A 27,997-nucleotide genomic window follows, 5' to 3' on the forward strand; every position below is an offset into this window, starting at 1 on the left:
GGTAAAAAATATATTGCTTTAACGAAAATACAACAAAACAGATCCCAATACCATGCCCCATGGATCTAAATTTACCCACTCTTACTTCGACCAAGCGACCGTAACGATTTCAGCTTGTGCACTCCTATATAATTCCAGTCTCTTCGCAAGAGCGGATCGGCATTCCATGATTGCTGGATCATCATTCAGTAATGCCGATAATCGTTTTTGCTACAAAAGAAATTTCCCAGAAATCATTCACTGATCATCTGTTTCACCAAAATAAGTAATAGACGGTAAGTTGGTTAAGAGAGGACATTTCTCACCTTCAGTTTACCCAATTCCGTGTAGAAAAGGTCAAGCAGGCTTCTTTTAGCTTCACGGACTTGACAATAAACAATGGACTTTGGAATCGAGTGGCGCAAAGTAGCGCAGACCATATATACGTAAGACAAAACTGTACTTCCTGCTCATACATTGTTAGGATTTGCAGCAACAATGTTCAGCTGTCATTCTTGCACAAACTATAAAAAATGTACACTGCAAAGTTATTGGAAACAGAGGAAGTGGCAATTTGCAGCAACAATCTACAATACACTTTTCCTAGGATTTTCGAAGAAAGTCACATAAAATACGCGTTATCCTAAAATATTGTTGGCAGTAACATCGTTGTAAATCTTATTTAAGTAAATTTTACTAGAAGGAGCACACAATAAAGATCAAATGCATTTTACCTTCTCAATGTAAGAGCGAACCATGGTCTCAATATCTTGCACAATGCTCTCGGGCTGACCCTCTACATCTAGCAAGATAATCAATCAATTTCAGATAGTATCATACAAATTAATCAAGAATTTCACTGATCATGTTGCAGCGGAAAAGCTAAAAGGATAGGGTTTAAAGTGATAAAATGGTATGGCTACTATATTTGAATTTAAAATGAGAAAGACAATTGCACTTTGAATATTGCACTTCTTTTTTAGGTCACCGTGGAAATATATTGCAGACAACGAATAACAGTAATATAAGGCTTCAAATTTTCTAGGTGTAAATTTACTAGGCATTACAATATTAGACACCTTTAAGCCTTAGTGCTAGAAGTTTAAATGTTTCAAGTCCAGAAGTTATTACAATACTAAGAAACGAGATACTAACTTCAAGAACTAGAAAAAGGCTATGTCAGATTTTTAATGCAGCCAACTAAGGAAAGATGCAGTTAGGGGCAAAGGGAATTGCATACAAGTTATGCTGCTCATATTTGTTCTTACTTACATGGTCGAGAAGTGGAGACATAGCAACAGCATTGACTGGACGTTCAGCAACATAGGTCTTGATAAGAGTCAACGTTCTTGTGTCCCATAGCTAAACATTTACAGAAAAACGTAAGAAGAATCAGGCAGAGGAAATTTTAGCCAAAGAATAAAGAATCTGGGGTTATTTCAGAAAATAGCCACAAATGCTCAAAAAACTTGTGAGGTTAATAAGATGCATCACCTTGGCAGATTTATCTAAGGAACCAGTAAGGAAGTGTGAACCGTCTGCAGATTTTGTAAGTGATGTTATTGTCTTTTTGTGACCCGATTCCTTGTCAGCCTCCCTAAGTAGTTTTCCAGTCTAGAAGACAACATCGACAAATCCAACCCGAAAGATAAGATCATTTCCAATGTACAGATTAATAAAGGAACATGACAGAGGATATTGAAGAAAGATAATTAAAAAATAAGAAAAGATCTAGTTTGAAGAATATCAAGAAGTGAAAACAAATTATTACATCAGAATATTTTCAATGTTGAAGACAAACCGATCAATTGTGCAACATTATAGAACAAAAATAGCTTCCGTGCTCACAAAAAGAACTATTCATATCTGACAGCAATTTACCTTAGAATCCCATATACGAATTACGGCATCTTCTCCAGCACTAACGATAGTCCTATTGAGGGGTCCCCAAACAGCTCTGTTTATTCTACCTTACAGAGAATAAATCCATATCTGACTATTACAGCTAGTTTATCCCCTACAGAGAAATCCACCGACCTCGCAGGAGAACCGAAATTGAAAGTATATAATTGAGCTCCCGTCTGAACATTCCACAGCTTCACAGTTTGATCGGCACTTCCCGTAATAAGCCTCATCGAATCCCCTACAAGTTTTGAGGGAGGGGACTAAAAATTGGAACTTCAAGTTTAAAAACTAAAAAATAAAATAAATAAAGAACAAAAAGAACTTACTTGAGACGTCGCAAGACCAAACGGCGCCATTATGGCCACAATAAGTGCCGAGACGCTCGCCATTGTCGGCGAACCAAACGGTAGGGGTATGGTCCTTAGCGCATGAAAACAAAAGATCTCCATCTCTGTTGTACTTGAGAAACGTCAATGGCCTTTCATGACCTTTCATCAAAATCGGCCTCATCTTCTTCTTTTCTTCTTTTCTCGCCAAAAATTTAAAGAAAAGAAGAACTTGCCGCTTCTGTCGATGCTGTGAGGGAGAGGGTGGGTGGAGATGAATTTCAGTGATGACTGCTTGGGAGAGGCTTGGGAGGGTAAAAGAATACTGATTAGGTAATCCTTTCTTTTGGAAGGGATTTGCAAATCGGCGCTGCATAAGGAAAAATAGGGAATCTGTCTGCAATGTAATAGGCCCGTATTAGGGAAATACAGCCAACCAAACAAGGTAATTATTGCCCAACCAAACAAGGTAATCAGTGGGGCCACAAATTAGGGGTGTAATGCTTAATCCATTACACCCAACCAAACATGGTGTAAAGGTTAAATCCTTGTGCTTGCGAAAATTGTGGATTTAATATCTTACATAACTAAAAATTAAAATTAAAATTCACAACTTATTTACCTTTTAAAATTTTAATCACAATATGTTAACTCTTAAATTCATTGAGTTTTGTTATTATTAAATCTAGTACGGAAAATATATTATCACATCTTAAATTGTTATTTTCATATTTTATTAACTAAAAGTCCAATTAATGATTAACTTTTATAATTTAATAATTCTAAAATTAGAGTATAGATCAAATTTAAAACTGTGCAGATAATATAAGACTAATAATTAATTTAACTAAATGAATTTAATTATTACTATTTTAGTCAAGATTAAAATTTGAAAAATATAAAGAAAAATTGATCAAGTTAACATATAAAATTAAATTCATAACTTTTACAATAGAATGGAAAGGGTTAGAGCAAGATCACTAATGCTTTTTTGTAATTGGAAATATATATATTTTCAAAATAATTCCACAACATTGAAAAGAACATCATTTTAATTCCACATCATTACTTTATATCAAGAAAATATTACACATAAGTAATATTTAAAAGGAGCAAAGGGTGTGAACACTTATACATTTTTAAAATACAAAAACTAAATAGCAAGGGCTTGAGGTATATTTAGACATCCCTAGTGTACTCCCCTCCTCTAAACATTTAACATGGAACATCGAGAGAAAGCAAATAACAGATAAAATTAGGGGAAGAAAACAAAATCCACCCTTTTATCCCTCAGTAAAATTGTCACCAATGACATGGATTTCATGATACAGTCCTTCCATAGCATAGACAAGCAAGATAGAGATTTTTTGCCCATTTTTCCTACACAATAACAAAATTCACATGAAAATATAATACATACATACATACATACATACATACATACATTTACAAATCACCATATAGATTTAATCATACAAGGAATTAACATGTTAATACAGAGCTATCAAGAAGTAATTCCTGTAAGGATAATTGGATTAGGTCGATGAGGAGTGATGACGATTCGGTTCTAAATGCCTATAGGCAGTAGGAGTGATAACGATTTGGTTCTGATTGGGGTTTTGGACAAAATTTGTGGTTATCTCGTACCATTGTGGTTCTTTAAGAAACCTAACAGAACTGAATTCCATCAATTCCGATCAACTGGAATCTGTTTTTGGTTTTTGGTTTTTCGGTTTTCTTGCTCATCCCTAGTAGGCACTGGTTAAGGATTAATGATTACCATTTTAGCTTCTTTTTTTAAAAAAAATTTAATGCATTACTTCTACTAAATTTAAGAAAAACATAAAGCATTAATTTACATTTTACTTTCCCTAAATCATTTTCATTTATGATATTAACTTCTCAAAATAGCAAGTTTTAGATGTATATAAAGTACACATTATAAAGAAGCAATAGAATTGTTACCTTAACATGAATGCTGGGAAACTGAGATGTGCGTAAAGTTTCTTGAGTTTCATCACCGGGTTTGCGCTTAGGGATGCTCAAGATTAGAGCAGCTTGATCCAAAGTTGCAGCTGTCGATGTGATTCTATAACCACTATCCCAACGTCTGTGGATTCCTTCACTTGGATAGAGAAAATCAAGTTCCACAACCTATAAAACCGGTAGAAAGGATGGAATGAATTCAAACTAAACAAGTTCAGGGCATTAATTTTGTGAACTCATGATGAGTTAAATACATTTATAGCTTTTTAATATATCTAATAAAATTAATAATATTAAGTTCCGTCTGAATAACCTTCTAGAAGTTATGGTTAACCCTAACAATTGTTTTTTTTACATCAATCCCCAATTAAATGGACAATATTATTAACTTCCAAGTTAATACGAATTCAAACAAACAAAGAAAACCATTGATCAATTATCAAATTGCTATGGAGAACCCAAATAATGTTAGTGCAACTGAGATGAAACCTGATCACTGAAGCCTGCATTGCGAGACATAACAACACCCCATCGGCTTCCAGCAGTTGTCATCGAGGTGACATAAAAACCCTCTCTCCACTTTTTGTTTATCCACTTAAAGGGGAAAGAGTCACTTACTTTATAAGATTGTTGAGTGTATTGGGTACCTACACAAATTATCATGATTCAGAAATCTTGAGCCATAAAAGTAAATGAAAAAGGAAAAAAAGTAGAAGCAGTTTTGCCTAGATATTGTTTGTCCGAAGTGCAAACTTTGATAAAAACTAACATGTTCGTCTACCTACTTAAGTAATTCAGTTCTCATCTAATCAATCCCCTTGGTTTCTAGTAAGTCCTAAGATTACAAGATTTAAATCAAAGGAGAAAAATGAACAAAAGAAACAAAGCTACAATTGAGAGTTGGAAGGAACATCTATGTCAAAGAAAAGATGTCACACCATCACCTGGATCCTCGATATACCATATTCCCCTCCCAAACCCATCTTAAGCGATTTTGATTTTAGGTTCATTTATTCCATTAAAACCAAAATTTCATCAGACTTTTACACAAACCAGAATACAAACTGACCTTTGGACATAACAACAAGGGAATTTCCACTGTTTGAACCAGCAATAGAACTGATGTAATAGTTTTTCTCCCACTGATCCATGATCCACTCCTGTATATTCAGAAGAATAAGCCATTCCTTAATATAAATATTTTACTTAAGCAATCATAACAATATGCAATAGGTCACCTTGTGTAAGAAGGAAGGTGATAGCTCATAAACTTGGCTTGTAAAACCAGTCCCTGCATCCATGATCAATGCCCAAAGATTGGTACAACATGCCACACAGCTTATTAGCAGACCATCTGCTATTCCTTTCTCCACATGTTGAGCCAACCTTGCATCTGCCACATTGTAATGATACCTAATTGCATGATAACCAAACAGTGAAGTTGAAACATCAAACACAGAAAGCTAGTACATATGAACATTTTTTCCCTTATTGCCTACAGGCCGATCATACTCCAGCTAAAGCAAAAGATAAAACGGGCAAGAGGAGGACTAAAGAGGTGTTTGATAGAGGACCACTAAAAAATATTTTCACCACAAGGTAAAAGGTTCTTTAACCACAAGTCAAAAGGAGACCAAACTAATTCAAATATATATATACTTAAAATTCTACTGTATGTTGCATTTGCTGCTTTCCTTTTGCTTCAAATGTTACGAAAATGAGAAATGAGCTAATAATTACAATCTAAATTTCCTTTTGAAAGTGAAATTATTAATTTCACAAATCACTTCTACTGTCTTTTAAAATGAAAAAGAAAATGAAGAGAAGAAAAGGTGCAGTGAAAATGAAGACTACTCCAAAATACCTCTGCTTCATTGGAAGTCTGGCATTGTAGACTGAAATCCACTGTGTAGCAGGCACACCAAGACGAACCTTCTTCTTGGGTTGATCATCATCTTCATCAATGTTCAACCTACCTCGCTTTTGGCCTACTTGATAAATAATCTACCAAAATTTCACAATTATCATTAATGTGTTTACAGATTTTCTAAAGTCTTAACTGGCAGATGACAGTGAGAGCATGGGGAACCCTTGGGCCCCTACCCCCAAGATCTTTGAACCCCTTAGTATGAATGCATATTTACATTAAATACATTTAAATTGGCCTCCGAAAATTAATATTACTATTTTTATTTTTTATATATATATTTTGCATGCAACCAAATTTTATGCATTGACAAAAGGAGTTAAAAGACCGGTATTCTATATAATTATTATTTCAAAATAATATAAAATTATCACATGCAACATGCGTGACAACAAATACTAGACCACTAGTACATATAAATACCTTTTGAGCACCATCTGTGTTTATTGGCCTTATAGCTGGATTTGGTCCTAACAAGCCCTCAAATAAAGATATTAGTTTGGAGTAGTTGGGCTCCTCGTCAAATTTCATATTCACCACAATCTCAAGAAATTGTTTTAGTGCAGGAGGACAGAAGCAGCAAAGCATTTCAGGGGATGTAGCCATTTTCTTTTTGCAGACTAAGAACGATTTGTTGTCACCCTTGATTTAGAAAGCAAAACAAAGAATGAGAAAACAATACAGTTATAGATGCTGAGGGCTAAAATGACTGATATGCAACTCACTATGATAATTATATCAGCCATACCTGATAGCCCTGCCACGGTAATCGACCTCGATGCAGGAATATGAGTGTGTATGCTAGAGACTCAAGATCATCTCTTCGGCTGGCAGTTCTTCCCAAATGCGCATGAGCACTAGCATATCGAACAGTTCCTCTGGTGAATACCAAAATTACAGAACACAATAGTGTCAGCAAAATAGTTGATCATACGCACCTATCTCCAACTAGAAAAAAATTATACACACCTGAACATATCGGGACGTTGATCATAATCAACATGCAGCCCACTGCTGCTATCTTTCCACTTTGTTGCTGAGATGTCATGATGCAGACAACATAAGAAAAGAATCAAAATGGAATCATTAAAGAGATACTGTAGGGATAAAGTGAAATTTACTCGCCTAATCCAAGGTCTACAAGAAATAATTTCTTCTCTTGTGGTGTAGATGGTTGACCAAGTAGAAAGTTCTCAGGCTTAACATCCCCATGCACATAACTGGTATCACACAGGATCAACATTCAAAGAAAAAGTTGGTAGAAATCAAAAAAGAGAAAAGAGTTGAAAACTAAGAAAGATACTAATATTATAAATTTATAGAGCTTGCAAGCCAACTAATATTCATACTAAAAATAATTAAGATCACCAACCCTTTGGAGTGCATCTTCTCTAATATTGATAGGGACTCAACTGCTATACATGCTACCATTTCTGCAGACATCCTGCATGTGAAATTGAGAACAAAAGTTTTAAATCAAAGATTAGTAGGCTTATTCCATCTTATCATCCATCAGTCTCAACGTCTACACAAAGGATTAGGAGGTGCCAAATGTTCCATAAAACGTGATAAAATTGGAAAAAAAAAACTTGCATAAAAATTCTTTTGCGGTGAAGGGTTAAGAAGAAAACCCCAAACATGTATTGATTCTAAGGATAAGGGCTTCCTAGAGTTGTGTATGAGTGTTCATGGCCTTTTAGCATTGGGTTTTGGGTTTGTTAGATGGATGGATTAGTTTGTTATTCTTAAAATAGCCACCACCCCACTCCTCCCAAAAAACAGGTGAAGAGAGTAAACATAGCTCCCCAACTGGCAACCACTAAATAACTTAGATAGCCCAAGCATGAACATATACTCTCAATATATTTCTAGTGGAAAGAAGAAATGGTAAACAGTAATGGAGTATTTTTGTTTCTTCGACCTGTCTACTGAACAAAACTAAAAACAATTGTAAATCTATCAAATAAGAATGAAGCAAAATTTCACTTAATAAAGTGCTTCCTCTTATGTTGTCTCTCATTTCTGAATAAGCAAACCATAAGAAAAAGGAAGCAGGGCAGGGATGGAGTGTTAACAAGGTAATAAGACATGTCACTCACGCTTGCCCTGAAGAGTTCCAAACATCCCATAAGCTGGGCCCTAGCATGTCCATAACCTGAAAATACACAAGTATAAGTCAAGCATGGATTTATGATAGGTACACAAATAGAAAACAAGCTGCAGATCATACCATCACATAATAGTCTCCTTGCTTCCCTTTGTAGTGTACTTTGGGAACTCCATGACTGCCACCAAGAGCACTGTTCACAACAAGATCAACAGTGTCAGATATAGTCATGACTTAGAAATGTTCCAAAGAAAAACTAGAAACGAGATAGAGCCACCTACTTGTAAACTTGCCATTCATATGGAGGACCATAATTACATCCTTTGCTGTTTCTATGCTCAAATTTCAGAGCAACCTAAAAGATGGCAAGAATGGTAACAGAACTAATATTAATATAAATAATTATGATCATATGAAACTTCCTATAGGCTTGAGACAGCAAACGATGGTTTACCTCCATGGCAGCAGAACCGGTTCCACGTTCATTTCCACCACTAACACGTCGTCCAACAAACACCTGACCAAATCCACCTTTACCTAGCTTTCTCTCTACTTTGTACACGGGAGATCCCCCAACATGAAGCTTGCAAAAGTTTAAAAGGAAAATAAATCCAAATATCCAATTATCCTAACTGACTAAAAAAATGATATTATAATGATAGGACACAAAGATTACTAGAAAGAGTGTATTAGGAGAAGGTTTTCTCACTTTCTCCTTCTAACTTTTCACTCATTCGATGGTAAAGAAATTAGAAGGCAGGGAAAATAGGTGGACCTTTAAAATTTCTCTCATTCCCTCACAATTCAACCCTTCCACAGGTGGGAGGATAGCATTCACGAAACTTAAAAAAACCGATCACATCATTTACATGTTTACTCAATTCTTTTCCATCATCTCATTTTCCATCTATTGTACCAAAATGAATAATAATAAAATCAATTTCAGTGCCCTTTCCTTTCCCTCATTTTCCTTTCTTTCTAACAATTACAGCGTCAGGTAGACAACAAGGCTCGAAGTAATTGGCTCTCAACACTTTACACACAGACACACACGCATAGACAACTATCAATAAGAGTTAAAGGCAAAAAACTGCTAAATCGAAAATATAGTGGCTCGGAACCATAACAAGAACAACTATCAACAAGCAAGTGCCAAAGAAATACAACACATAAATAATGGACAAGCCAAAACCAGAAGCATATAACCATACCCTCTCTGGAAAAGGTGCAGTATTCCCCTCCTCTTCCTGTCCAACGGCCCTGTTAGCACTCAACCCACCGCTATCGTCCCCCATCCCACCTTCCTTCCTTTTATCAACTTCCACCAACTCCTTCCTCTCGATATCGCTCCCTCTCTCAGAAATCGAAATCACCTGTTGGTTAAACTCACGATCCTCTCCACCGGTCGGAGCTACCACCCCCACCTGAACTTTATTCTCCTCCTTAAGTCTTTTAGCAGCCAATCTAGTCCTCGGCCTACCTACCTCTCCCTCAGCCGCACGTTTCCGACCTCGGTTGCTCCGCCTCGTCTGTTTTCCCCCTTGTTGCGGTTGAGCTAACGTGGCGCGACGTCTACTAACTCCTTTTCCAACCAGAGGCATTTCGTAAACCCCATAAAATTGAAACCAAACCCCAATAACCCAATCATTGTATAATTTCTTCAACAACACCAGCCATGTAAAAATTCAATAATTTAAAAAAGAAAGTTTGGGGAATTCACAACAAGAAATTGAAACGACTAATCAATTTTTGAAGGGACTTAAGGTTTAATTAGAGAGAGGAATCAAAAACGAGGAAGGATTAGGGTTAGGGTTTGGGGAGGAAAATTGGAAATTTGGTAGGGGAGGGGGGAATCAGAAAATAACAATAAAGGGAAATGGGAAAAAGAAGTAAAAGAGTGGCTTCCTTATGCCGATAGCCAACATACAGAGCCGAAATTGATATGCGAATGGAATTAGAGTTGAGGTGGGCCCCATGTTTTCCTCCACGTCAGCATGTTTATTTTTATTTTTTATTTACCTTTTCCCGCATTGTAAAGAAAAGACGATGCCTTTCGAATTTTACAAATGGATAACTTAAGAAGGGTTAACATATTGCTTGGTTGGTGCCTGATTTTAATTTTAATGTTCATTTTGATATCAGTGATTAGTTTTAATGTTCAATTTTCGTTTTCCGATCGAATGATATCATATAGTACCAATGAATTTTTGACACACGTACCCTAATAATAAAAGGTGCTTAATTGAGACAAAAAAATTTAAATACCAAATTAAGCAATAAAGTTAGACCGGTGTGTTCAATTTAAACAAAAAAAATTAAATATCAAATTGAAAAAACTCAAATACCAAATCTAATATTAAATCAAAACTAAAATACTAAATTAAACATTAAAATCAAACTCTTAAAATCATTTTTAATTTGCATAATTCAAATTCGAAGCTCAACTTTCAAATTATTTGAAGATGAGTTCATTTAAAATTAGTTGAGTTCAAATTCCAAGAATTTAAAAAAACTCTAATTAAAATATTTTCATATGCAAAATTACGCACTTTTAAGAAAATCTATTATTCTCTCCCAAATTTCGATTTATATATATATATCTAAATAACATTTTATGTTACATGTTAGGGCCACGTGTATGCCACATAGCACATATTTAACAGACACTAGCAAACATTGTTAACAGTTGTATTTTAAAATACAGAAATAAACAAAATTAGGACTAAATTGCAACATTTTAATAGTACAAGGACTTGGGAGATATTTTTAAGACATCCTAATGTCCGCTATAAACATTTAACATGGGGAACACATCAAAAGGAAACTGATGGAGATAACATGTAGGGAACCTCCCCCTTTTTTCCCTAGGAAAATTGTCACCACCATTGATACCCCATTTCATGATACAGTCCTCCCATAGCATAGACAAGCAAGATAGAGATTTTTTGCCCATTTTTCCTGCACAGAACAACAAAGCTCACATGAAAAATGGCATATATATATATAAATGAACTATATACTAGATTTTGTCACACTCACAACATTTTAAGTTCAAACCCCATTATGCGCAAATATTTTTCAAGATTTTATATGAAAAGACCAAATTACCTTCAAAATAATATCTACTGCTTATTAAAAGTGAGGGACTTTTGGTATATTCATTACTGAGTTAGTGACCCAATTGAAGGTGGCACCAATTCAATAAAACACTTAAATATAGTAATAGATTTATATATCATCATATAGATTTAAACATAGTTAGACAGCGATAACATAAGGAAGCAATGGTTAAGCCCCTTATTGGGGTCATCTCACAAATTAGGGTTCAAACCCAGTCATTGTTATCGCCTCCCCTATTTATAATTTGTACCAAAAAAATTAGACAAGAGATTCAGAGATGGATTTCATTTTAACGAAAACCCTTTACCATTACACCACGGACTCGGTTGACAAACATAGACAATGTGTTGATATAGATTGCAGATCATAAGCTATCAAAGATAGTTCTTAGGTTAAGTTAAACACCAATTAAGGATAGATTTCTTACCATTTTAGGGGATAAAATTGCATTTAATACAATGTTTTTATTGAATTTAAGAAAAAGTAATGCACATTAAATACAATTTTCTTTATAAAAGGGCTATTAATTGGAAGAAATGGAATGTCAAAATTCTTGTCATTCATAAATATAACTTCTTATTTCCCTAAAAAAATATTAACTTCTTAAAACTGGTAAAGTATACACTAAAAAGAAGCAATAGAACAATTACCTTAACATGTGTGCTGGGGAATTGAGATGTTCGTAAAGTTTCTTGAGTTTCATCACCGGGCTTGCGCTTAGGAATGCTCAAGATTAGTGCAGATTGATCTGAAGTTGCAGCTGTTGAAGTGATTCTATAACCATTATCCCAACGTCTGTGGATTCCTTCGCTTGGATAGAGAAAATCAAGTTCAACAACCTACAAAAACCGGTTGAAAATAGTTAATAAGATAGCAGGTGCATATAATCTGAATACTTCTAGTGCAACTGAGATCAAACCTGATCACTGAAACCAGCATTGCGAGACATAACAACACCCCATCGGCTTCCAGTAGTTGCCATTGAGGTTACGTAAAAGCCCTCTCTCCACTTTTTGTTTATCCACTTAAATGGGAAAGAGTCACTTACTTTATAAGATTGTTGAGTGTATTGGGTGCCTACAAACGTTATCATCATTCAGAAATCTTTATATAAGTGCAAATTTTGGTAAAAAAATCAACATCTTTGTCTACATGCTTGATTGAAGTACCATTCAGGTTTCTGTAAAAGGATTTAGCAATGTTTTTAAAACCGGATCAGTTCACTGGTCCGAACGATCTGATTAAAAAATTATTAGAAATAAAAACCCGGTTCAACTGGTCCATACCGGTTCCCGGTCTAACCAGTTCACAGCCACTCTCCAGACCCAGACCCTGGTCGATCCAGTCTGGTTCAAGCAACATTTGGATATAGAGCTAAGTTGGTACATGCATCAAGTAAAACATATTGAAAAAAAATGTCGTAGCAACTAAAACCACAATATTTCAAGTTTCAATTTCAGCCTTTATCTATCTATTTATTCCATCAAAACCACAATTTTATCAGACAATTTAGACAAACTAGAATATGAACAGACCTTTGGACATTACAACAAGGGAGCTGCCACCGCTAGAACCAGCAATAGAACTAATGTAATAGTTCTTCTCCCACTGATCCATGATCCACTCCTGTATAATTGAAAAAAATGAGTCATTCCTTGAACACCAGTCGTAATAGGAAAGAAAGTATTAACCATAACAATATGCAATAGGACACCTTGTGTAAGAAGGAAGGTGAAAGCTCATAAACTTGGCTTGTGAAACCAGTTCCAGCATCCATAATTAATGCCCAAAGATTGGTATAAGATGCCACACAGCTTATTAGCAGACCATCAGCCATTCCTTTCTCCACGTGTTGGGCCAACCTTGCATCTGCCACATTGTAATGATACCTAATTGCACGATAACCAAACAGTTAAATTGAAACATCAAACAAGGACAGCTAGTATATATTAACATTTTTACTCCTTAAGGTCTACACGTTCCAAAATACCTCTGCTTCATTGGCAGTCTTGCATTGTAGATTGAAATCCACTGTGTAGCAGGAACACCAAGACGAACCTTCTTCTTGGGTTGATCATCCTCTTCATCAATGGTCAACCTACCTCGCTTTTGGCCGACTTGATAAATAATCTACCAAACATTCCAGGATTGTTAATTTTCTACTACCTTTATTAACTTAAAATTATTAAATTTTATATATACTTTAAAAATAAAAAACATCACATGTATATTCATGACGACAAACACTAGTACATGTCAATACCTTTTGAGCACCATCTGTGTTTATCGGCCTTACAGCTGGATTTGGTCCTATCAACCCCTCAAATAACGATATTAGTTTGGAGTAGTTGGGTTCCTCATCAAATTTCATATTCACCACAATCTCAAGAAACTGTTTTAGTGGTGGAGGACAGAAGCAGCAAAGCATTTCAGGTGATGTAGCCATTTTCTTTTTGCAGACTAAGAATGACTTGTTGTCACCCTTGATTTGAAAGTACAAGAAAGAATGAGAAAACAATATAAACAATGAATGCTAAAATAACTCTCTGATATACAACTCACTGTGATAATCAAATCAGTCATACCTGATACCCCTGCCATGGTAGCCGGCCTCGATGTAAAAATATGAGTGTATAAGCAAGAGACTCAAGATCATCTCTTCTGCTAGCAGTTCTTCCCAAATGCGCATGGACACTTGCATATCGAACAGTTCCTCTGGTGAAGATGAAAATTACAGAAAACAAGATTATCAGCAAAAGAGTTCATCATAAACAAGTCTCCAATTAGACAGACATTATACACACCTAAACATATCAGGTCGTTGATCATAATCAACATGCAGTCCACTGCTGCTATCTTTCCATTTTGTTGCTGAAACATCATGGTTTAGATCAAACATAAGAAAAGAACCTCAAATCAAAGCATAAAAAGGAACTGTGGGGCTAAAATAGAATTTACTTGCCTAATCCAAGGTCAACAAGAAACAACTTCTTCTCTTGTGGCGTGGATGGTTGACCAAGTAAAAAGTTCTCAGGTTTAACATCCCCATGCACATAACTGTATCACATAAGATCAACATTGAAATCAAAAGTTAGTAGAAACAAAGACAAAGAGGTGAAATATAGATTTAACATTTTAAAAAGATACCAATATTATAGATTTATAGAGCTTTCATGAAAACTAGCATTCAAACTAAACATAAATAAAATCACAAACCCTTTGGAGTGCATCTTCTCTAGTATAGATAGGGACTCAACAGCTATACAAGCTACCATTTCTGCAGACATCCTGCATGTGAAATTAAGAACAAAAATTAATATCCATGACTAGTGGGCTTGTTCCATGTTAGAGTCCATCTACCCCAATGTTTATACAAAGGATTACAACGCACAGATATTCCATAAGAAAGTTATAAATTTGGGAAAAAAAGAATGCATGCACTCCTTTTGCCAAGCAAGGTCAAGAAGACAACCCCTGCATTTCCCCTGGGAAATAAGCAGACCATCAATCCCACCCAACCCCACAAAAACACTCAGGATAACCAGAAGCTTAGATGCTCAATTCCACCCTACCAAGAGATCAACAATAAGAGGAGTGCATGCCCCTACTTCAATTGGACCTTTGGGTTACTACTTTATATAGAACGACCAGTAATGAAAAGAGGGCCAGCAGTCAGCCAGCTAAGCTAACATCTAATTGAGCATATATAGATTATATGGGCTAGTGTTTTTTCAGTTGTGTATAAGTTCATGTTGTCCTTTAGGACTGGGCGTTGGGTTTTTCATAGTTTTTCTTAAAACAATCCAAAAAAATACCCTAAGGGAGTACTATTATTTCTTCGAGTTGTGTCTGATGGGTGAAACTAAAAGTCTGTCAAACACAGATGGCAGTGCTGGATTTGGGTGTGCGTCCGAAACAGGCATGTTCATTTTTTCTGAGTTCAAGGTATTTTGACTGTCTGTGCACGATCATATCCCAATACCCATGTCCATTTAAGCGTTGGACGTGAATGTCAGACACCAGTACTTCATGAAAAAGGGGGTGGCGTGGAGAGATGGGAATCTGAACAAGGTCACAAAGACATGCCACTTACGTTTGCCCTGAAGAATTCCAAACATCCCATAAACTGGGCCCTAATATGTCCATAACCTGAAAATACAATAGCAGAAGTTAAGCCATGATTTAAGATAGATGCACAAACAGAAAGACAAGCTGCAGCCCATACCATCACATAATAGTCTCCTTGCTTTCCTTTGTAGTGCACTTTTGGAACTCCATGACTACCACCTAGAGCACTGTTTACCAAAAACCCAACACAATGTTATCACATGTAGTCATAAATTTAGAAATGTTCCAAAAAAAAAAACTATAAAGGAAATACAGCCACCTACTTGTAAACTTGCCATTCGCAAGGAGGACCATAACTACAACCTTTGCTGTTTCTATGCTCAAATTTTAGAGCTACCTAAAAGAATGCAAAAACAATAACAGAACTAATGTTAATATCAAGAAATAAGATTATATGGAACTTTCTATGGCTTAAGATAGTTGAAGATGGTTTACCTCCATGGCTGCAGAACCAGTTGCACGTTCATTTCCACCACTAACACGTCTTCCAACAAACACCTGGCCAAATCCACCTTTACCAAGCTTTCTTTCTATCCTGTACATAGGAGATCCCCCAACTTGAACCTAGCAAAGTTATTATAGCAAAACAAAAATCAAATCAACCAAACTAAACTGAAAATTAATGAAGAACCCAGAAAACAAGTTACCAGAAACAAAGAAAGAAAAGAGGAAAATTAATTAAATAGACAAACAATTACACAAGGAAAAATAATTAATTAGACTAAAAGGGAAAAGAGGACTGTCATTAAAAATATAAATGCTTTCAACAATAAAACAAAAGCATACCCTCTCAGGGAAAGGTGCAGTACTTCCCTCCTCTTCCTGTTCCGCAGCCTTATTAGCACTCAACCCACCGCTATCGTCCCCCATCACAGCTTCTTTTTCTTTATTGTCTTTTACCAACTCCTTCAAAATATCGCTCTCTCTCTCAGAAATCACAACGACCTGAGGGTGTTCCTCCTCCTCCTTTAGTCTCTTGGCGGCCAATCTCGTCCTTGGCCTACCTACCTCAATAACCGCCGCCGCCGCACGTTTCCGACCTTGATTCCTCGTTTGTTTCCGGGTTTCTTGTGGCTGCTGAGGCTGCGCTAACTTGGCACGGCCTCTACAAACACCTTTTCGCAACTCAGGCATTTCATAAACCCCATACAATTGAAACGAAACCCCAATAATTCAATCATTGTATGGTTTCTTCTACAACGGCGGCCATGGAAATTTCTCAAATTAAAAAAAAAAGGAATGGGGAAATTTTTACAATAAATTGAATTTATCAAAAATTGAAGGGGCTTTTAGTGTAATTAGAGAAAGGATTTGAACAAAGGGGGGGGAATTTTTAAGCGAATTTGAGGGTTAGGGTTAGGGTTTTGACAGAGGAAAATAAATAATAATAATAATAAAGGATATAGAAGGGGATGAAAAAAGGCGCAAGTTTTTGACGAAAATAGTTTGTGAGAGATGATGGAAATCGTGTCTCGAGTTGAAGTGGGTCCCATAGATATGACGCCACGTCAGCATTTATGAAATGGATAGCTACCGCGGGTGATATGCCAAAGTTTTTTTAACTGGACCGGATCAAACCAATTGATTAAATCGATTGAATTCATAATTGGTCATAATATTAATTTAGAGAGAGAAATTGAATCGGTTGATCAAAAATCAGTATGAATCAGTTGAATTGGATAAAAAAATTAGTTGAATAGGATTTTTAACATTTTTAATAATTTATTTAATCAAATCAAACTAATTAATTGGACCGACAAACTGATAGCCTGTCCGACTCAACCAACAATCTGATTCTGCAAATCTTGATGCTGACTGGGCAATTTAATTTTTTTATTAAATTAATATATCATTTGGAACTTAACTTTGCCTTAATATTCAATTTAATATAAAAAGTTTTTGTTGTCTTAATTTAATACCCAAGTTTAACTTTAATATTTAATTTATTAACCAAACCAAATAATACAATGTTATCTAATAAATATTTTATGCTTGTGCTCTAAGTAAAATAAAATATATATATACATAATTCAGAATTTGAGGACTAAATTAAATATTAAAACCAAACTGAAGAACTTAATTGAGACAAATAAATAACTTAAGGATCAAATTGAAAAAAAAAACTCAACTACCAAATTTAATATTAAAATAAAATTCAGATATCAATTTGAGATAAAAAAAATCTTAAAATTTTAACTGAATATTAAAATTAAACTCAACAACCTTCTTTATTTCCCTCATTCGTTTTTTAATTAATCTATTATTTGGTATTAATGTTGAATTTTCTAATACAAAAATTCTAGAATATATAATCTAAAAATTTTACTTAAATTTTTAAACATATAATTAAAATATTATCAAATAAAAAAAGTTTAAAAATAAAAATAGTTTAAATCTAAAAAACAAAAATTGATTGGTTTGACCAGCGCTGGTCGGTGGGTGGAATCTCATGTTGGTCGCATTTGTTTTACCAAAAATCAAATCAGTCTATAATATTTTAATTAAAAATATATATATTTTTTGAATTACAAAATCTAAAATTAAATTTTTGAATAAAATAATATAACAAGTGAATTTTTATACAATTTTAAGAATTATATTTATTTTTAAAAATTTTAAAAATATTAGCTACATTTTTTTTAATAACACATACTTTCGAATTTTAAATTTTAAATCTACTTTTTGAATTTTTGCGGCATTTAAAATTTTAAATTAAAATTAGTTTTAACCAATTCAAATGAGACAGGTGTCTTGCTTCCATTGGCTTATAATTAAACATTTAACATGTTTACCTTAAATACTAATTTGATTAATAACATTTAACTTAATTAAGACAAAAAAAAAATTGAATTTATATTCACATTTTTGTTTTTATATTATTTGACTTGCTTCCATAGAAAAAAGAAGCATTCAATCGGTTCAATTTTTATATAGCAACAACTGAATAAATTGAAAAGTTTATATAAATCGAATTAAGTTGAGAATAATAACTGAAATAAGACTTGCTCGATTTGGTTTATCGGTCTTCACTATTTTTTTCTCCGATTTAGTCATAACCACACAAGTAGTCCAAGAATTTCATTTGAATCATATGTCCCTTATCCATTTTTCAGTTATCAAACTAATAGACAGATTTTCCATGATAATAATTATGTAGCTTCAAGGGAAAAAAATGAGAAAAATAACTCTTGACACCTCTGTAGTAAAGGTGTTTATGAGTTGGATCGGGTTAGATACGGATTGGATCTAATCATGATATTAACATATTTTATGTTTATCCAAATTAGATCCGACCCGAAATATGAGCCTAAAATTTTGTCCAAATCTATCAATATTTACAAAGAGATTAACCCAAGCATATTTTAGGCCTGCCCATATTAATTTTAATTTTTTTTAAAATATTTATATTATATTATTTTAATATTTAATAAGTTTATACATTTATTTATTGAAAATTTTTGTATAGTCATCTTAACATTATTTTAATGTTTACGTTTGAATAGTATTATATATATGGTATAGATTTATAATTTTAATGTGTTCTAAATTGCATAATATATAAAAATAACCTAATATAAATTATTATAAACTTAAAAATAGGTCGAATAGGCCAGACATGGGCTTTGAATGTTGGATCTATTTTTTTCTCAAGCCATTATCTCAACCAAATATTTTTGTCTATACTTTCTCAAATTTTGGATGAATCTTCGAATTTGGATAAGTAACCCAACCGATAAATAGGTTTACTCTGTAGTGTTGTATTGAATTTTTTTCAAATCAATACGAAGATAAGGAAAAAACCAAATAAAGTAAATACTCAAACAATTATTTCGATATTGATTGGTGCGTCAAGCGTTGGCCAACGGGGCGGTCAGGCAGAAGAGAAAGACGATAGTGGTGCCGAAGGAACAACGGTGGTGGCATGGTGTACGCCAGAAAACGGTTGGCGCAACTGTGTAAACTGTGGTATTTGTGTCGGGGAGGATCTGTCAGCACCCAACAGTGCAATGTTTCGGCTCTTGGGAATTAGGAGTGAATCACGTTAAGGATTAGCCAATTTAGGCTTTTTACTTCTAGGGTTTTTTTTAATTACGTTATTTATGTACCATAAACTAAATTAATTATTAAATTGAGCTTGGATTTGATTTTACAGATTTACATCTGAGATGAGTTTATATAGATTTTTTGGATTGGGTATAAAACTATTTTTAATTTTAAAAAAATCAAATTCGATTTATCCAATTATTTTGGTTTAGATCCCAAAAATCAAAACCAAATCAAATTAATCGAGATAACGAATTAACCAAAAATCAAATTGAACAAATATTTTCATTTTATTCGATTTGATCTTATCGGTTTATCAGTTGAAGAGAGTTTATATATAATATTTGATTTATTAAGGATCATAAGTGACAAAATAAACAGATAAATTTACTAAACAAAATTTATTACAAAATTGATTATATATCACTACAAAAATAAATTTCCATTTAAAAACTATAAATATGTTTAAAACTATTCCCATTTTGAAAAAAAAAAGTCCTGTAAAATACACATTTTAAAATTATCAAATTTTCACCTTTTTACTGGGGATTAAATTCTAGTAATAATACATAACAATAAGATCCATTTGCTAAATTAAACTAAAAAAATGGTCAATGATGCAGTTAAAATATGAAACCATATCATTATTTTATATTTTACCAAATAAAAAATTTTATGAAACCATATTTTATACTAAACAAAAAAATAACGCCATACATGTTTTCTTTTTACATCCTAAGTAGTTAAATTGAAAAAAAAAACTAACACTTAAAATATTTTCAGTGTTGAATTTCTAAAGTTAATCTGAATAGAGAGGTGATTGAAAAACCAATATGGTGGAAATATATAGTAATCAAAAAGATCAAAGGTCAGTGTTGGGATTGTTACCAGCGAGGATAAGTGAAATTTCCAAACCTCTGCTGAAAGCTTGATTGAACATCAACCTTGTCTGGAAAGTCGAGACGAACGGGAACCATGAGAAAAATGCTATCGGAACGAATATAATCATTCCCATTCCAGCATCGTATAATCGTGCCATCGATCGCACTGATTTCCACAACCCCGTCTTTTTCACAAATGGTTTCCAAGCTGCAGCAATCTGCAATACATATATACATATATTGGAAAGCATGCCAAATAATGACCAAACATAATCGGAACCTCTGTGTGTGGTTGGGTGTTTAAAGGAATGCACTAGGAAAAAGGCGAAGAGGAACTTACGGACAGGATTCCCCATCCGGTGGGCACGAATGCTAAGATGGAAGCAAATATGTCAGGGATAGACAAGTCTGTTAACGCAACTGCAACGGCTAAACCAGCTATGGCGATCATGAAGGAGACTCCTTGGATGAAACGCAGTAGCAGCTGGAAATTAACTGACATCTTCTGGCTGAAGGTGAATACCTGTTTAAATCAAATGACATTCATCAGTTCCATAGTATCGATAATGATTATAAAATGTTTATTTTGTTAAAAAAAAAAATCATCTGTTACAAACCTTGAAGAGGATTATAAGAACGGCAAGTACGACCCAGGAAAAGCCATAAACCTACAGAGATACAGGCAATTCAAATTTTATGCAACCAATCCCAAAGCACAAGCATTTAGAACAATTACATTAAACAAAGCATTTAATTCATGATAAGTCCCGTCGGAAACTATAAATAAGATCGATCATTACTTCATTGCCAAGAGGGAAAGTGCTATCGGTGAATCAGGTGATAACACATCATCAAAAAATTTCTACAACTAAGCTTTATTTCTAATGATGAGGCATCATTTGATTTGTTATTATCGCATAGAATTATATATCGTATAGAATTATACAAAGTCAATGCATCAAATTTTAACCCTTTTTTTCACCTCAACTATTTCTCTAATCAATCACATTCTGAATATACCAACTTTAAGGGCACAATTTGTGCTTTCCAATTTAGAAGACACAAATAGGTTAAACTTCTCTGAGATTGATCTATTTCGGAGAAATGGCAACGAAGAGGGGTCGGTCAAGAAAATCACTAAGTGGCAAATAAACATTATTTAATAATCAAAACAAACTTTCAGCTAAACATACAGTGAAGACAGTATCGAATAATGAGTATATTTGTTACCGTCAACGACGTATTTGTTCCCTGCACATTTAGCTTGTAGACAACGCCATACTGGAACAGGAAAAATCTGAGACTTAAAATAGTCTCCAATATTCTTCCTCTCATGGTGCGAATGTGTGCCTGTAGATGCAACCAAAATAAGCTGTTACTCAAAAGTTGACTTCTGCTAGTCTATGCTAGTTGATTTTTTTCAACAGTAAATGTTAATTATGTCAAATTTAGCCTTATTTGATTCTTTTTAACAGTACAAGGACTAAATCCATTTAATAATAAAAGGGCTAATTTGATCTAATCCCTATAACAGATGGACCTGCCAAGTACTTCCACCAATTCCATGAGTATACTGCATTTTGTTATGTATCAATTGAATATTTAATCATTCTTGAGGAAACTAAAAAGGTTCACATTTATGAATAACTAACTCATATTTGCCAATCTCGCCATTGGTTTAGTGGCAAACTTGTGTGGGTCTCAAGTTGATTGGCATGAGGTCCAAGGTTCAATCCCTAAGTGTGTAAACCCTTTCCCCCTTCCCCCATTGTAATGTATAATTGTACACTTGTATCAAAAAGAAAACACGTATTTGTCTATGCATTAGAAATAACACAGGTAACTTATAGAACAAACAAATCAACTAAAGAGTTATTGTAGCTATAGGTATATTAAGAACAAAAAGAATACCAGTTCTTCATCCCACCAGGCTTCCCAGCTTTCCTCTCCCTTAACACCAATTCCGCCTCTGTAAAATAGCCAATTTGTCCAATCTCTGAAGTCCTCCACAATCCTGAAAATGAAAATGGCAAAAAAGATGCATAATTAGGTAGGATCCCACATTTAAAAATAAATAAATAAATAAAAGATTGCTTACTTTTGCCACTCAAATCCAGAAGGATTGAACAAATAGGGTGCGAAAAGCCATGAAAGAGCCATAAACCAACTGCTAATTGATAGAAGAATGTACGACAATGCACTATCATTATACCCATATGCAAGGTATACCACCAACAGAAGCACAACTTCTAGCCTGAATGCACCACAAGAGCTTAACTTAATATGGTTGGTTCAGTAAAAATAAACATATATAGACATATATGTAGAGAGAGAAATACCCTTTAACAAAATGACTGCGAGAATACAGTCTGTAGTTCTCAGAAAATTTAATATGGCGGACCACAAAACCTCTACCTGTAGCTTGATACTGTTAAGAAAAAAGTGTTAATACATAACACTCACCTAGATCCCAATTTCTTTTAAATAAAGAAACAGGGGAATCAGGTACAACGAGACAAAGCATACCCTTGCACCACCATGCAGGATTGTCCGACCAAAATAATGAGTTCTTGTACCCAGGGAGAATGTGAAGAAAACAGTACAAAGCTGTAACTGCATTGTAATAAAACTGACAATAGCCTGCAGAAGAAAGAAAAGTAAGAATTGGGGAAAAAACTAACTGGCTAATGTAAAATTTAACAATGAAGAAGTATTACACATATGTCAATAGAGATTGAAACAGATGATGATTATGATACTAGAAAATATTTTGTCAGGCTTTTGGAGGCTAATTTGGATCTAAAGCATTAAATATTTCAGATAAATGCCACTCATAGTAGAAACTAAAACAGTAATATTTTGTTAACGCAATGGTTTACATGGTGAGAACATGAGCTTTGTTTTAGTTATAAGAAAAGCGTGAAATAAACAAAACAGGCCTTGATCAGTATAATAAATCACCATCACGGCTTTCAACATAAGTATATAAATAAAGAAAAGCCAGAACACAACAACTGAATGACAAGCCCACCAATCACTCATGTTGAATTTTGTGCACAAATTCACATGAAACCAAGACAATCAAATTCAATGTGGAAAAATATCGAGATACATGCAGGATAACCAATTACCCTTAGGAAACCTTGCTCCAAGATGAAGCCCAAAACCATTGGCACAGCTGAAAAGATACCAATTTGAAACAGAAACTGAGTATTTAGAGCAGCTTCAAGAGCGGCGTTATCTGTTATCCGAGCTCTTACTTGCATTGTTTCACCAACTCCAGAAAGTGCCTGGAACAAAAATTTGGGTCAATATCCAGCTAAGCAACCATACATGTGTACATGCACCAATGCAAATACTCATGTATGTCTGAATAACCACACAATAATGAAGGACAACCCAAAAATAACAAATACAGTAAAGCCTAACGCTACAGTGAACTTAAATAGAAAAAAACAACTTTCAGACTGAAAAAAGGGCATGGGATAATGTTAGTAGAAAAGGAGAGACATTACTACTAGACATTTAGGTTCTACATTCAAGGAATCACCTAGTTTGCGTAAATTGTAGTTAAAACTTATAGATTTTAGTTGAACAGCAATGCCTATGGGTGTGATTGGGCTTTAAGTTTGTTAGCTCACAACACTTCATTTTTTATAACTGATGTTCTGAATATGCGAACAAATTTTTTTATAAAATGTGCATTGTAGAAATCAGGTGAATTATCCCAACACATAGATTAGCACCCCTCACCACAATATTTCTATTTGTCATCTTAAAATGTTATCTTCAAATGCAACCTAATGAGTTATTTATTGGTCTAATGAGTATAAAGCTAGCATTTTATACCACTCCAAGCAAATTGCCATTTACTTTCAGCCTTCTCCTATTTCCTAAATAAAAAGTATTAAATTTATCAATCATGGAAAATTTTCATGTTGGTTCAAGAAGTTTGATGCCAAACAGAAAAATAAATAAATAAAATATAAGATAGAAAACATGGAGACTGAAATGCAATAGACTTAAAATATCAAAAACTCTAACATCACAAACATATGCTATAATTCCAATTGTACAATATGAAATTGATCAGAAAATACATGTAAAACTCTAACTTACCAAATAAGCCCTTCCATAAAGGAAAATATATATAGTCAGCACGGTTAACTGTAAAAAAGAATAAATAAATTTGTTCAGCAATGGAAATAAAATTTTTGAATAATATAGATACATGCTGCTGCATAAAAGTATTAATTGCATTACATTTTCTAGCATGGAGGAAAACCCATCTATAACTGACATTTTGAAGAGAAGAAAAGCAAAGAAGAAAGAGTGCATCATAAATTAAAGGGCATCAAAACTGCATGAAACTCTTTGCCCATAACAGGCACATATTTCTGATTAATAACATCACTTTTTTTTTTCACAATAAGCCCAATTTGTAAACAACAAACATGTATATAATCAATATATAGAACTAAAAATATGATGAAGACAAACATTAATACTAGTACTACAACATGAACACTGAATCATAAAAATTTAGTAATATATATAAGTGTACTTATAATACACAAACACACGAGATATATGGCTCAATTCAGTTTCAGTCTACGCTTAGCATCAGTAAACAAGTAATATCAGTTACATAACAGTTGCATACCATGGTACAAAAATAGAATCCCACAGTGGTGAAGTAGAATGACATCATTCTGAAGAAGTCAAAGAGCTGCCCAAGCCTGTATACATCTCGACTAAGAACCTGTTCACCATTACCACCAGCAACCTTCCCTTCAAATAAAGCAATCTGATTGAGCCCAACATCTCGTCCTTTGCCAACCTATAAATTCAAGTTGTTAACTCATACCTCAATGGTGTGTAGACCTACACAAAGATATGCTATAGAACAAGTATTCTAAAACTCAAAACACCAAGAAAAAATTCAAATTCTACAATACAAAAACCAAATAATAAAATACCCAGAAAATATCAGTAAATCCTAAATCTAATCCCAAGTAAAGTAAGAGGCATACTTATAACTTGCGATAGAAACTAACAAGATGCAAAAGACAGAAATATAACACTAAAGCCCTAATACTTGGAAAAGAAGTAATACTAATTAATATGAAATAACCTAAATATTCTACAATATATATCTTGAATGAAAATAGCAGTTACAGCTAAAGCCATATAAAAAAATCCATAATTTAATTCTCCAACTGGCAAATCTAAATCCCCATAGAGACCAGGGTGAGGGGAAGCATTTACCTGAATATACTCATGATGAGTGATATTTCCTTGGCGTAAAGTTGAATTGAACCCTACAAATAAACATCCAAAGTTTATTAAATACAAAAGAACCAGAAATAATTCAAACTAACCTCAAAATAATTGACACAGGGTAATACAAGATGCTACCGCAACTATCTGACCTCAAAGTCAAACATCTTCATGTCTGATCTTTATCTAAGATACTTAATTGACTTTTCTTATGAAAATGTTTGATTTAAAGGCTTTAAAGATGTCTTATGATATTTAAGTTAATAAAAAAACTGACATAAAAAGGTCAGATAGACGACTTGACCAGAAAAAGTTATAACTGGACTAAAATTTGAAACATAATAGAATAAGAAGCAATGGTCAGTTTCAAATAGCCTCAATCAATGTGAAGAAGCAGAAATAGAGAGAAGAGAGATTGTTAAGGATTCAGTCAATCCATACCACACAAAACTATTCATTTCCCCTTCACAATAAGGACTTCAACAAATAGTGTCAAATACGCCGTTATCAATGGTGAGACTTAAATTTGATAGATTTCTAACCAGTTCACTATAATATCTCTTATCAGGTAAAACTTGTATACCGGCATAAATATCTTCGCTTATGTTTATAATACGAGAAGCCTTGCTGATACCACCCCTTGTTATATGGAATACCCTATCAAAAACATCTGGATGGCCATAATGCATCCGGACCCTGGAAATTAAATAGCATATCAACTCAATTAGTCCAAATTGGAAGTCTAAAATGTTATGCAACTAACCTTTATTCAGATATTCACTTACTTCAAAGGAGTTGCTAAAACACGCTGACCAAGAGTTACAAAGCTGCTTTCTTGGTTGGACATAAAAGAAGCTAAAGAAGAGACACTGTACATCCATTGTAAGGTAAAGATGTCAAGAGAATCATAATAAACACCAAACAAACAGAAAAGACTTAATATAAGCTTACCTTCCTGTAAATACATGTTCCCTGACACCAAGAATAGTAGGAGGACGTTTGCCATGATCACGGTCAAATTCTTCCAAAAGGTTTCTCACCTTCAAGGCTTCCTCAAAATAGTTGTCCTGGATCGAGATAATAAAAAAACATAAAATCAAAAAGATCTCAACAATTGCAAAAATATTTTCCCAATTTTTATGGCAAAATTTCACAAAAAAGTGTGGAAGTCATCAACGTATGAGTAGTAAGCATGCATAAGAGGAAACACGAGACATGAAGTACCAGAGTCATTAATCAAGTGAAGATTGTAAAGTAAAACACACATATCAGAGAACATAAGGCATTAGAAAGTAAACAACGAGAAAGATATTACAAAAGAATAAGGACAATGGTTTTAAAAGTTGACAGCAATTAATCCACATTGATTAAATGTATCATTTCATGTTCATGTATAATGGTGGGTAGTGAAAGTGGGCTGTATTGAGTGACAAATGCAGCTTACATCATATAGATTAATAGCTTAGGCCACTGAAAGGTGAACCAAACAAAACAAAAATAAACCAAATGACGGTACGGCACAATATGAACATGACTCACACGGTGAGAGAAACAACATTATTGATTATGTTATTTAGCATGAACTCACTAATGTAATTGACACCATGGCTTTTTGATAAATATAAAGAAATGCAAAGCATTACTTAATATGTGAATGATGCACAATCAAAATGTGTAAATTTAGATCCTATGGAAACACATAAAACCTCTACGGACATTCCGATTAAGATTAGAATTTACAATTTGGTTGTTTCACATTCAGCTAACTTGAAAGCTCTTAGATCAAAAAAATTGACTAGGATAACAACTATCTGTCACCTGATTCATGTCAATTGTCTGAACTGCATTTCCTCGAGTAAACACAATTGCATGGTTTTGATTCTCAGGTTTGCCTTCACCAAGTTTTGGATCTCCGGGCAATTTTATGGCATAGATTTCCTGCAAAACCAGAAAAAATCATGAGCAAATTACTGATAACAGTCAACTAATTCATTTCGAATTCACCATTATTTTCTCAACTAAATCTTCCAAGTTAACAAAGCATATAGACTACATTGACACAGAACGGCACATATTAGTAGAGTTTGAAAATATTTACCAATATAAGGCATCATTAAGAGGGAAAACAATATATCAACACTCCAAAGAGTCAGTGAAAGTGAGAGAGAAGAACAGTTTCAACAGAAACAGCACAATAATAATATGGTAGAGAAAGTTTTAACCTTAACCTTCCAAGTACGTAGAGAACTAAGGCTTAGGGTTTATCGAAATATGGAAATAAACTATCAACCAACAGGTGAAATGTTATGGTTTA

At 33.9% G+C, this 27,997-nt stretch overlaps 2 protein-coding genes and 1 pseudogene across 4 annotated transcripts in view; all 3 read right to left on the reverse strand.

Annotated features, from left to right (window-relative positions):
• Positions 1 to 305: 305 nt before the first annotated feature.
• LOC121220154 (eukaryotic translation initiation factor 3 subunit I-like) lies at positions 306 to 2,728 on the reverse strand (annotated as a pseudogene).
• Positions 2,729 to 3,244: 516 nt separating this feature from the next.
• On the reverse strand, positions 3,245 to 16,910 carry LOC107938373 (casein kinase 1-like protein HD16). Of its 3 annotated transcripts, none has more exons than XM_041099420.1 (16): positions 16,265 to 16,910; positions 15,914 to 16,042; positions 15,742 to 15,815; positions 15,576 to 15,645; positions 15,444 to 15,499; positions 14,567 to 14,638; positions 14,313 to 14,407; positions 14,155 to 14,221; positions 13,936 to 14,065; positions 13,614 to 13,832; positions 6,061 to 6,200; positions 5,435 to 5,609; positions 5,266 to 5,356; positions 4,686 to 4,843; positions 4,176 to 4,364; positions 3,245 to 3,590 (listed from the first exon to the last, which is right to left on the reverse strand). In XM_041099420.1, exons 1-16 carry the CDS (start codon positions 16,610 to 16,612, stop codon positions 3,531 to 3,533), a joined length of 2,073 nt encoding a protein of 690 aa, XP_040955354.1. In that variant the 5' UTR covers positions 16,613 to 16,910; the 3' UTR covers positions 3,245 to 3,530. The 3 variants fall into 3 exon arrangements, with proteins under 3 accessions (XP_040955354.1, XP_016726985.2, XP_040955353.1); XM_016871496.2 differs by lacking the exons at positions 13,614 to 13,832; positions 13,936 to 14,065; positions 14,155 to 14,221; ... (5 more) ...; positions 15,914 to 16,042; positions 16,265 to 16,910 and adding exons at positions 6,547 to 6,765; positions 6,872 to 7,001; positions 7,093 to 7,159; ... (5 more) ...; positions 8,685 to 8,813; positions 9,442 to 10,316; XM_041099419.1 differs by lacking the exons at positions 3,245 to 3,590; positions 4,176 to 4,364; positions 4,686 to 4,843; ... (1 more) ...; positions 5,435 to 5,609; positions 6,061 to 6,200 and adding exons at positions 10,798 to 11,188; positions 12,001 to 12,189; positions 12,270 to 12,427; ... (1 more) ...; positions 13,065 to 13,239; positions 13,341 to 13,480.
• Positions 16,911 to 20,151: 3,241 nt separating this feature from the next.
• The window catches only part of LOC121220155 (callose synthase 9), a 29,936-nt gene continuing 22,090 nt past the window's right edge, over positions 20,152 to 27,997 (reverse strand). Inside the window, exons 37-52 of the mRNA XM_041099421.1 lie at positions 27,502 to 27,621; positions 26,635 to 26,750; positions 26,469 to 26,552; positions 26,267 to 26,379; positions 25,672 to 25,724; positions 25,067 to 25,243; positions 24,523 to 24,570; positions 23,535 to 23,693; positions 22,930 to 23,043; positions 22,743 to 22,831; positions 22,502 to 22,657; positions 22,315 to 22,417; positions 21,634 to 21,753; positions 21,021 to 21,071; positions 20,744 to 20,926; positions 20,152 to 20,621 (exon numbers count right to left, since the gene is read on the reverse strand). Coding sequence (XP_040955355.1) covers positions 20,385 to 20,621; positions 20,744 to 20,926; positions 21,021 to 21,071; positions 21,634 to 21,753; positions 22,315 to 22,417; positions 22,502 to 22,657; positions 22,743 to 22,831; positions 22,930 to 23,043; positions 23,535 to 23,693; positions 24,523 to 24,570; positions 25,067 to 25,243; positions 25,672 to 25,724; positions 26,267 to 26,379; positions 26,469 to 26,552; positions 26,635 to 26,750; positions 27,502 to 27,621 — 1,923 coding nt within the window. The 3' untranslated portion in view covers positions 20,152 to 20,384. The remainder of the gene's footprint in view (positions 20,622 to 20,743; positions 20,927 to 21,020; positions 21,072 to 21,633; positions 21,754 to 22,314; positions 22,418 to 22,501; positions 22,658 to 22,742; positions 22,832 to 22,929; positions 23,044 to 23,534; positions 23,694 to 24,522; positions 24,571 to 25,066; positions 25,244 to 25,671; positions 25,725 to 26,266; positions 26,380 to 26,468; positions 26,553 to 26,634; positions 26,751 to 27,501; positions 27,622 to 27,997) is intronic.

The sequence above is a fragment of the Gossypium hirsutum genome, chromosome D08 (assembly GCF_007990345.1).
Source record: "Gossypium hirsutum isolate 1008001.06 chromosome D08, Gossypium_hirsutum_v2.1, whole genome shotgun sequence".
NCBI classification, from domain to species: domain Eukaryota; kingdom Viridiplantae; phylum Streptophyta; class Magnoliopsida; order Malvales; family Malvaceae; genus Gossypium; species Gossypium hirsutum.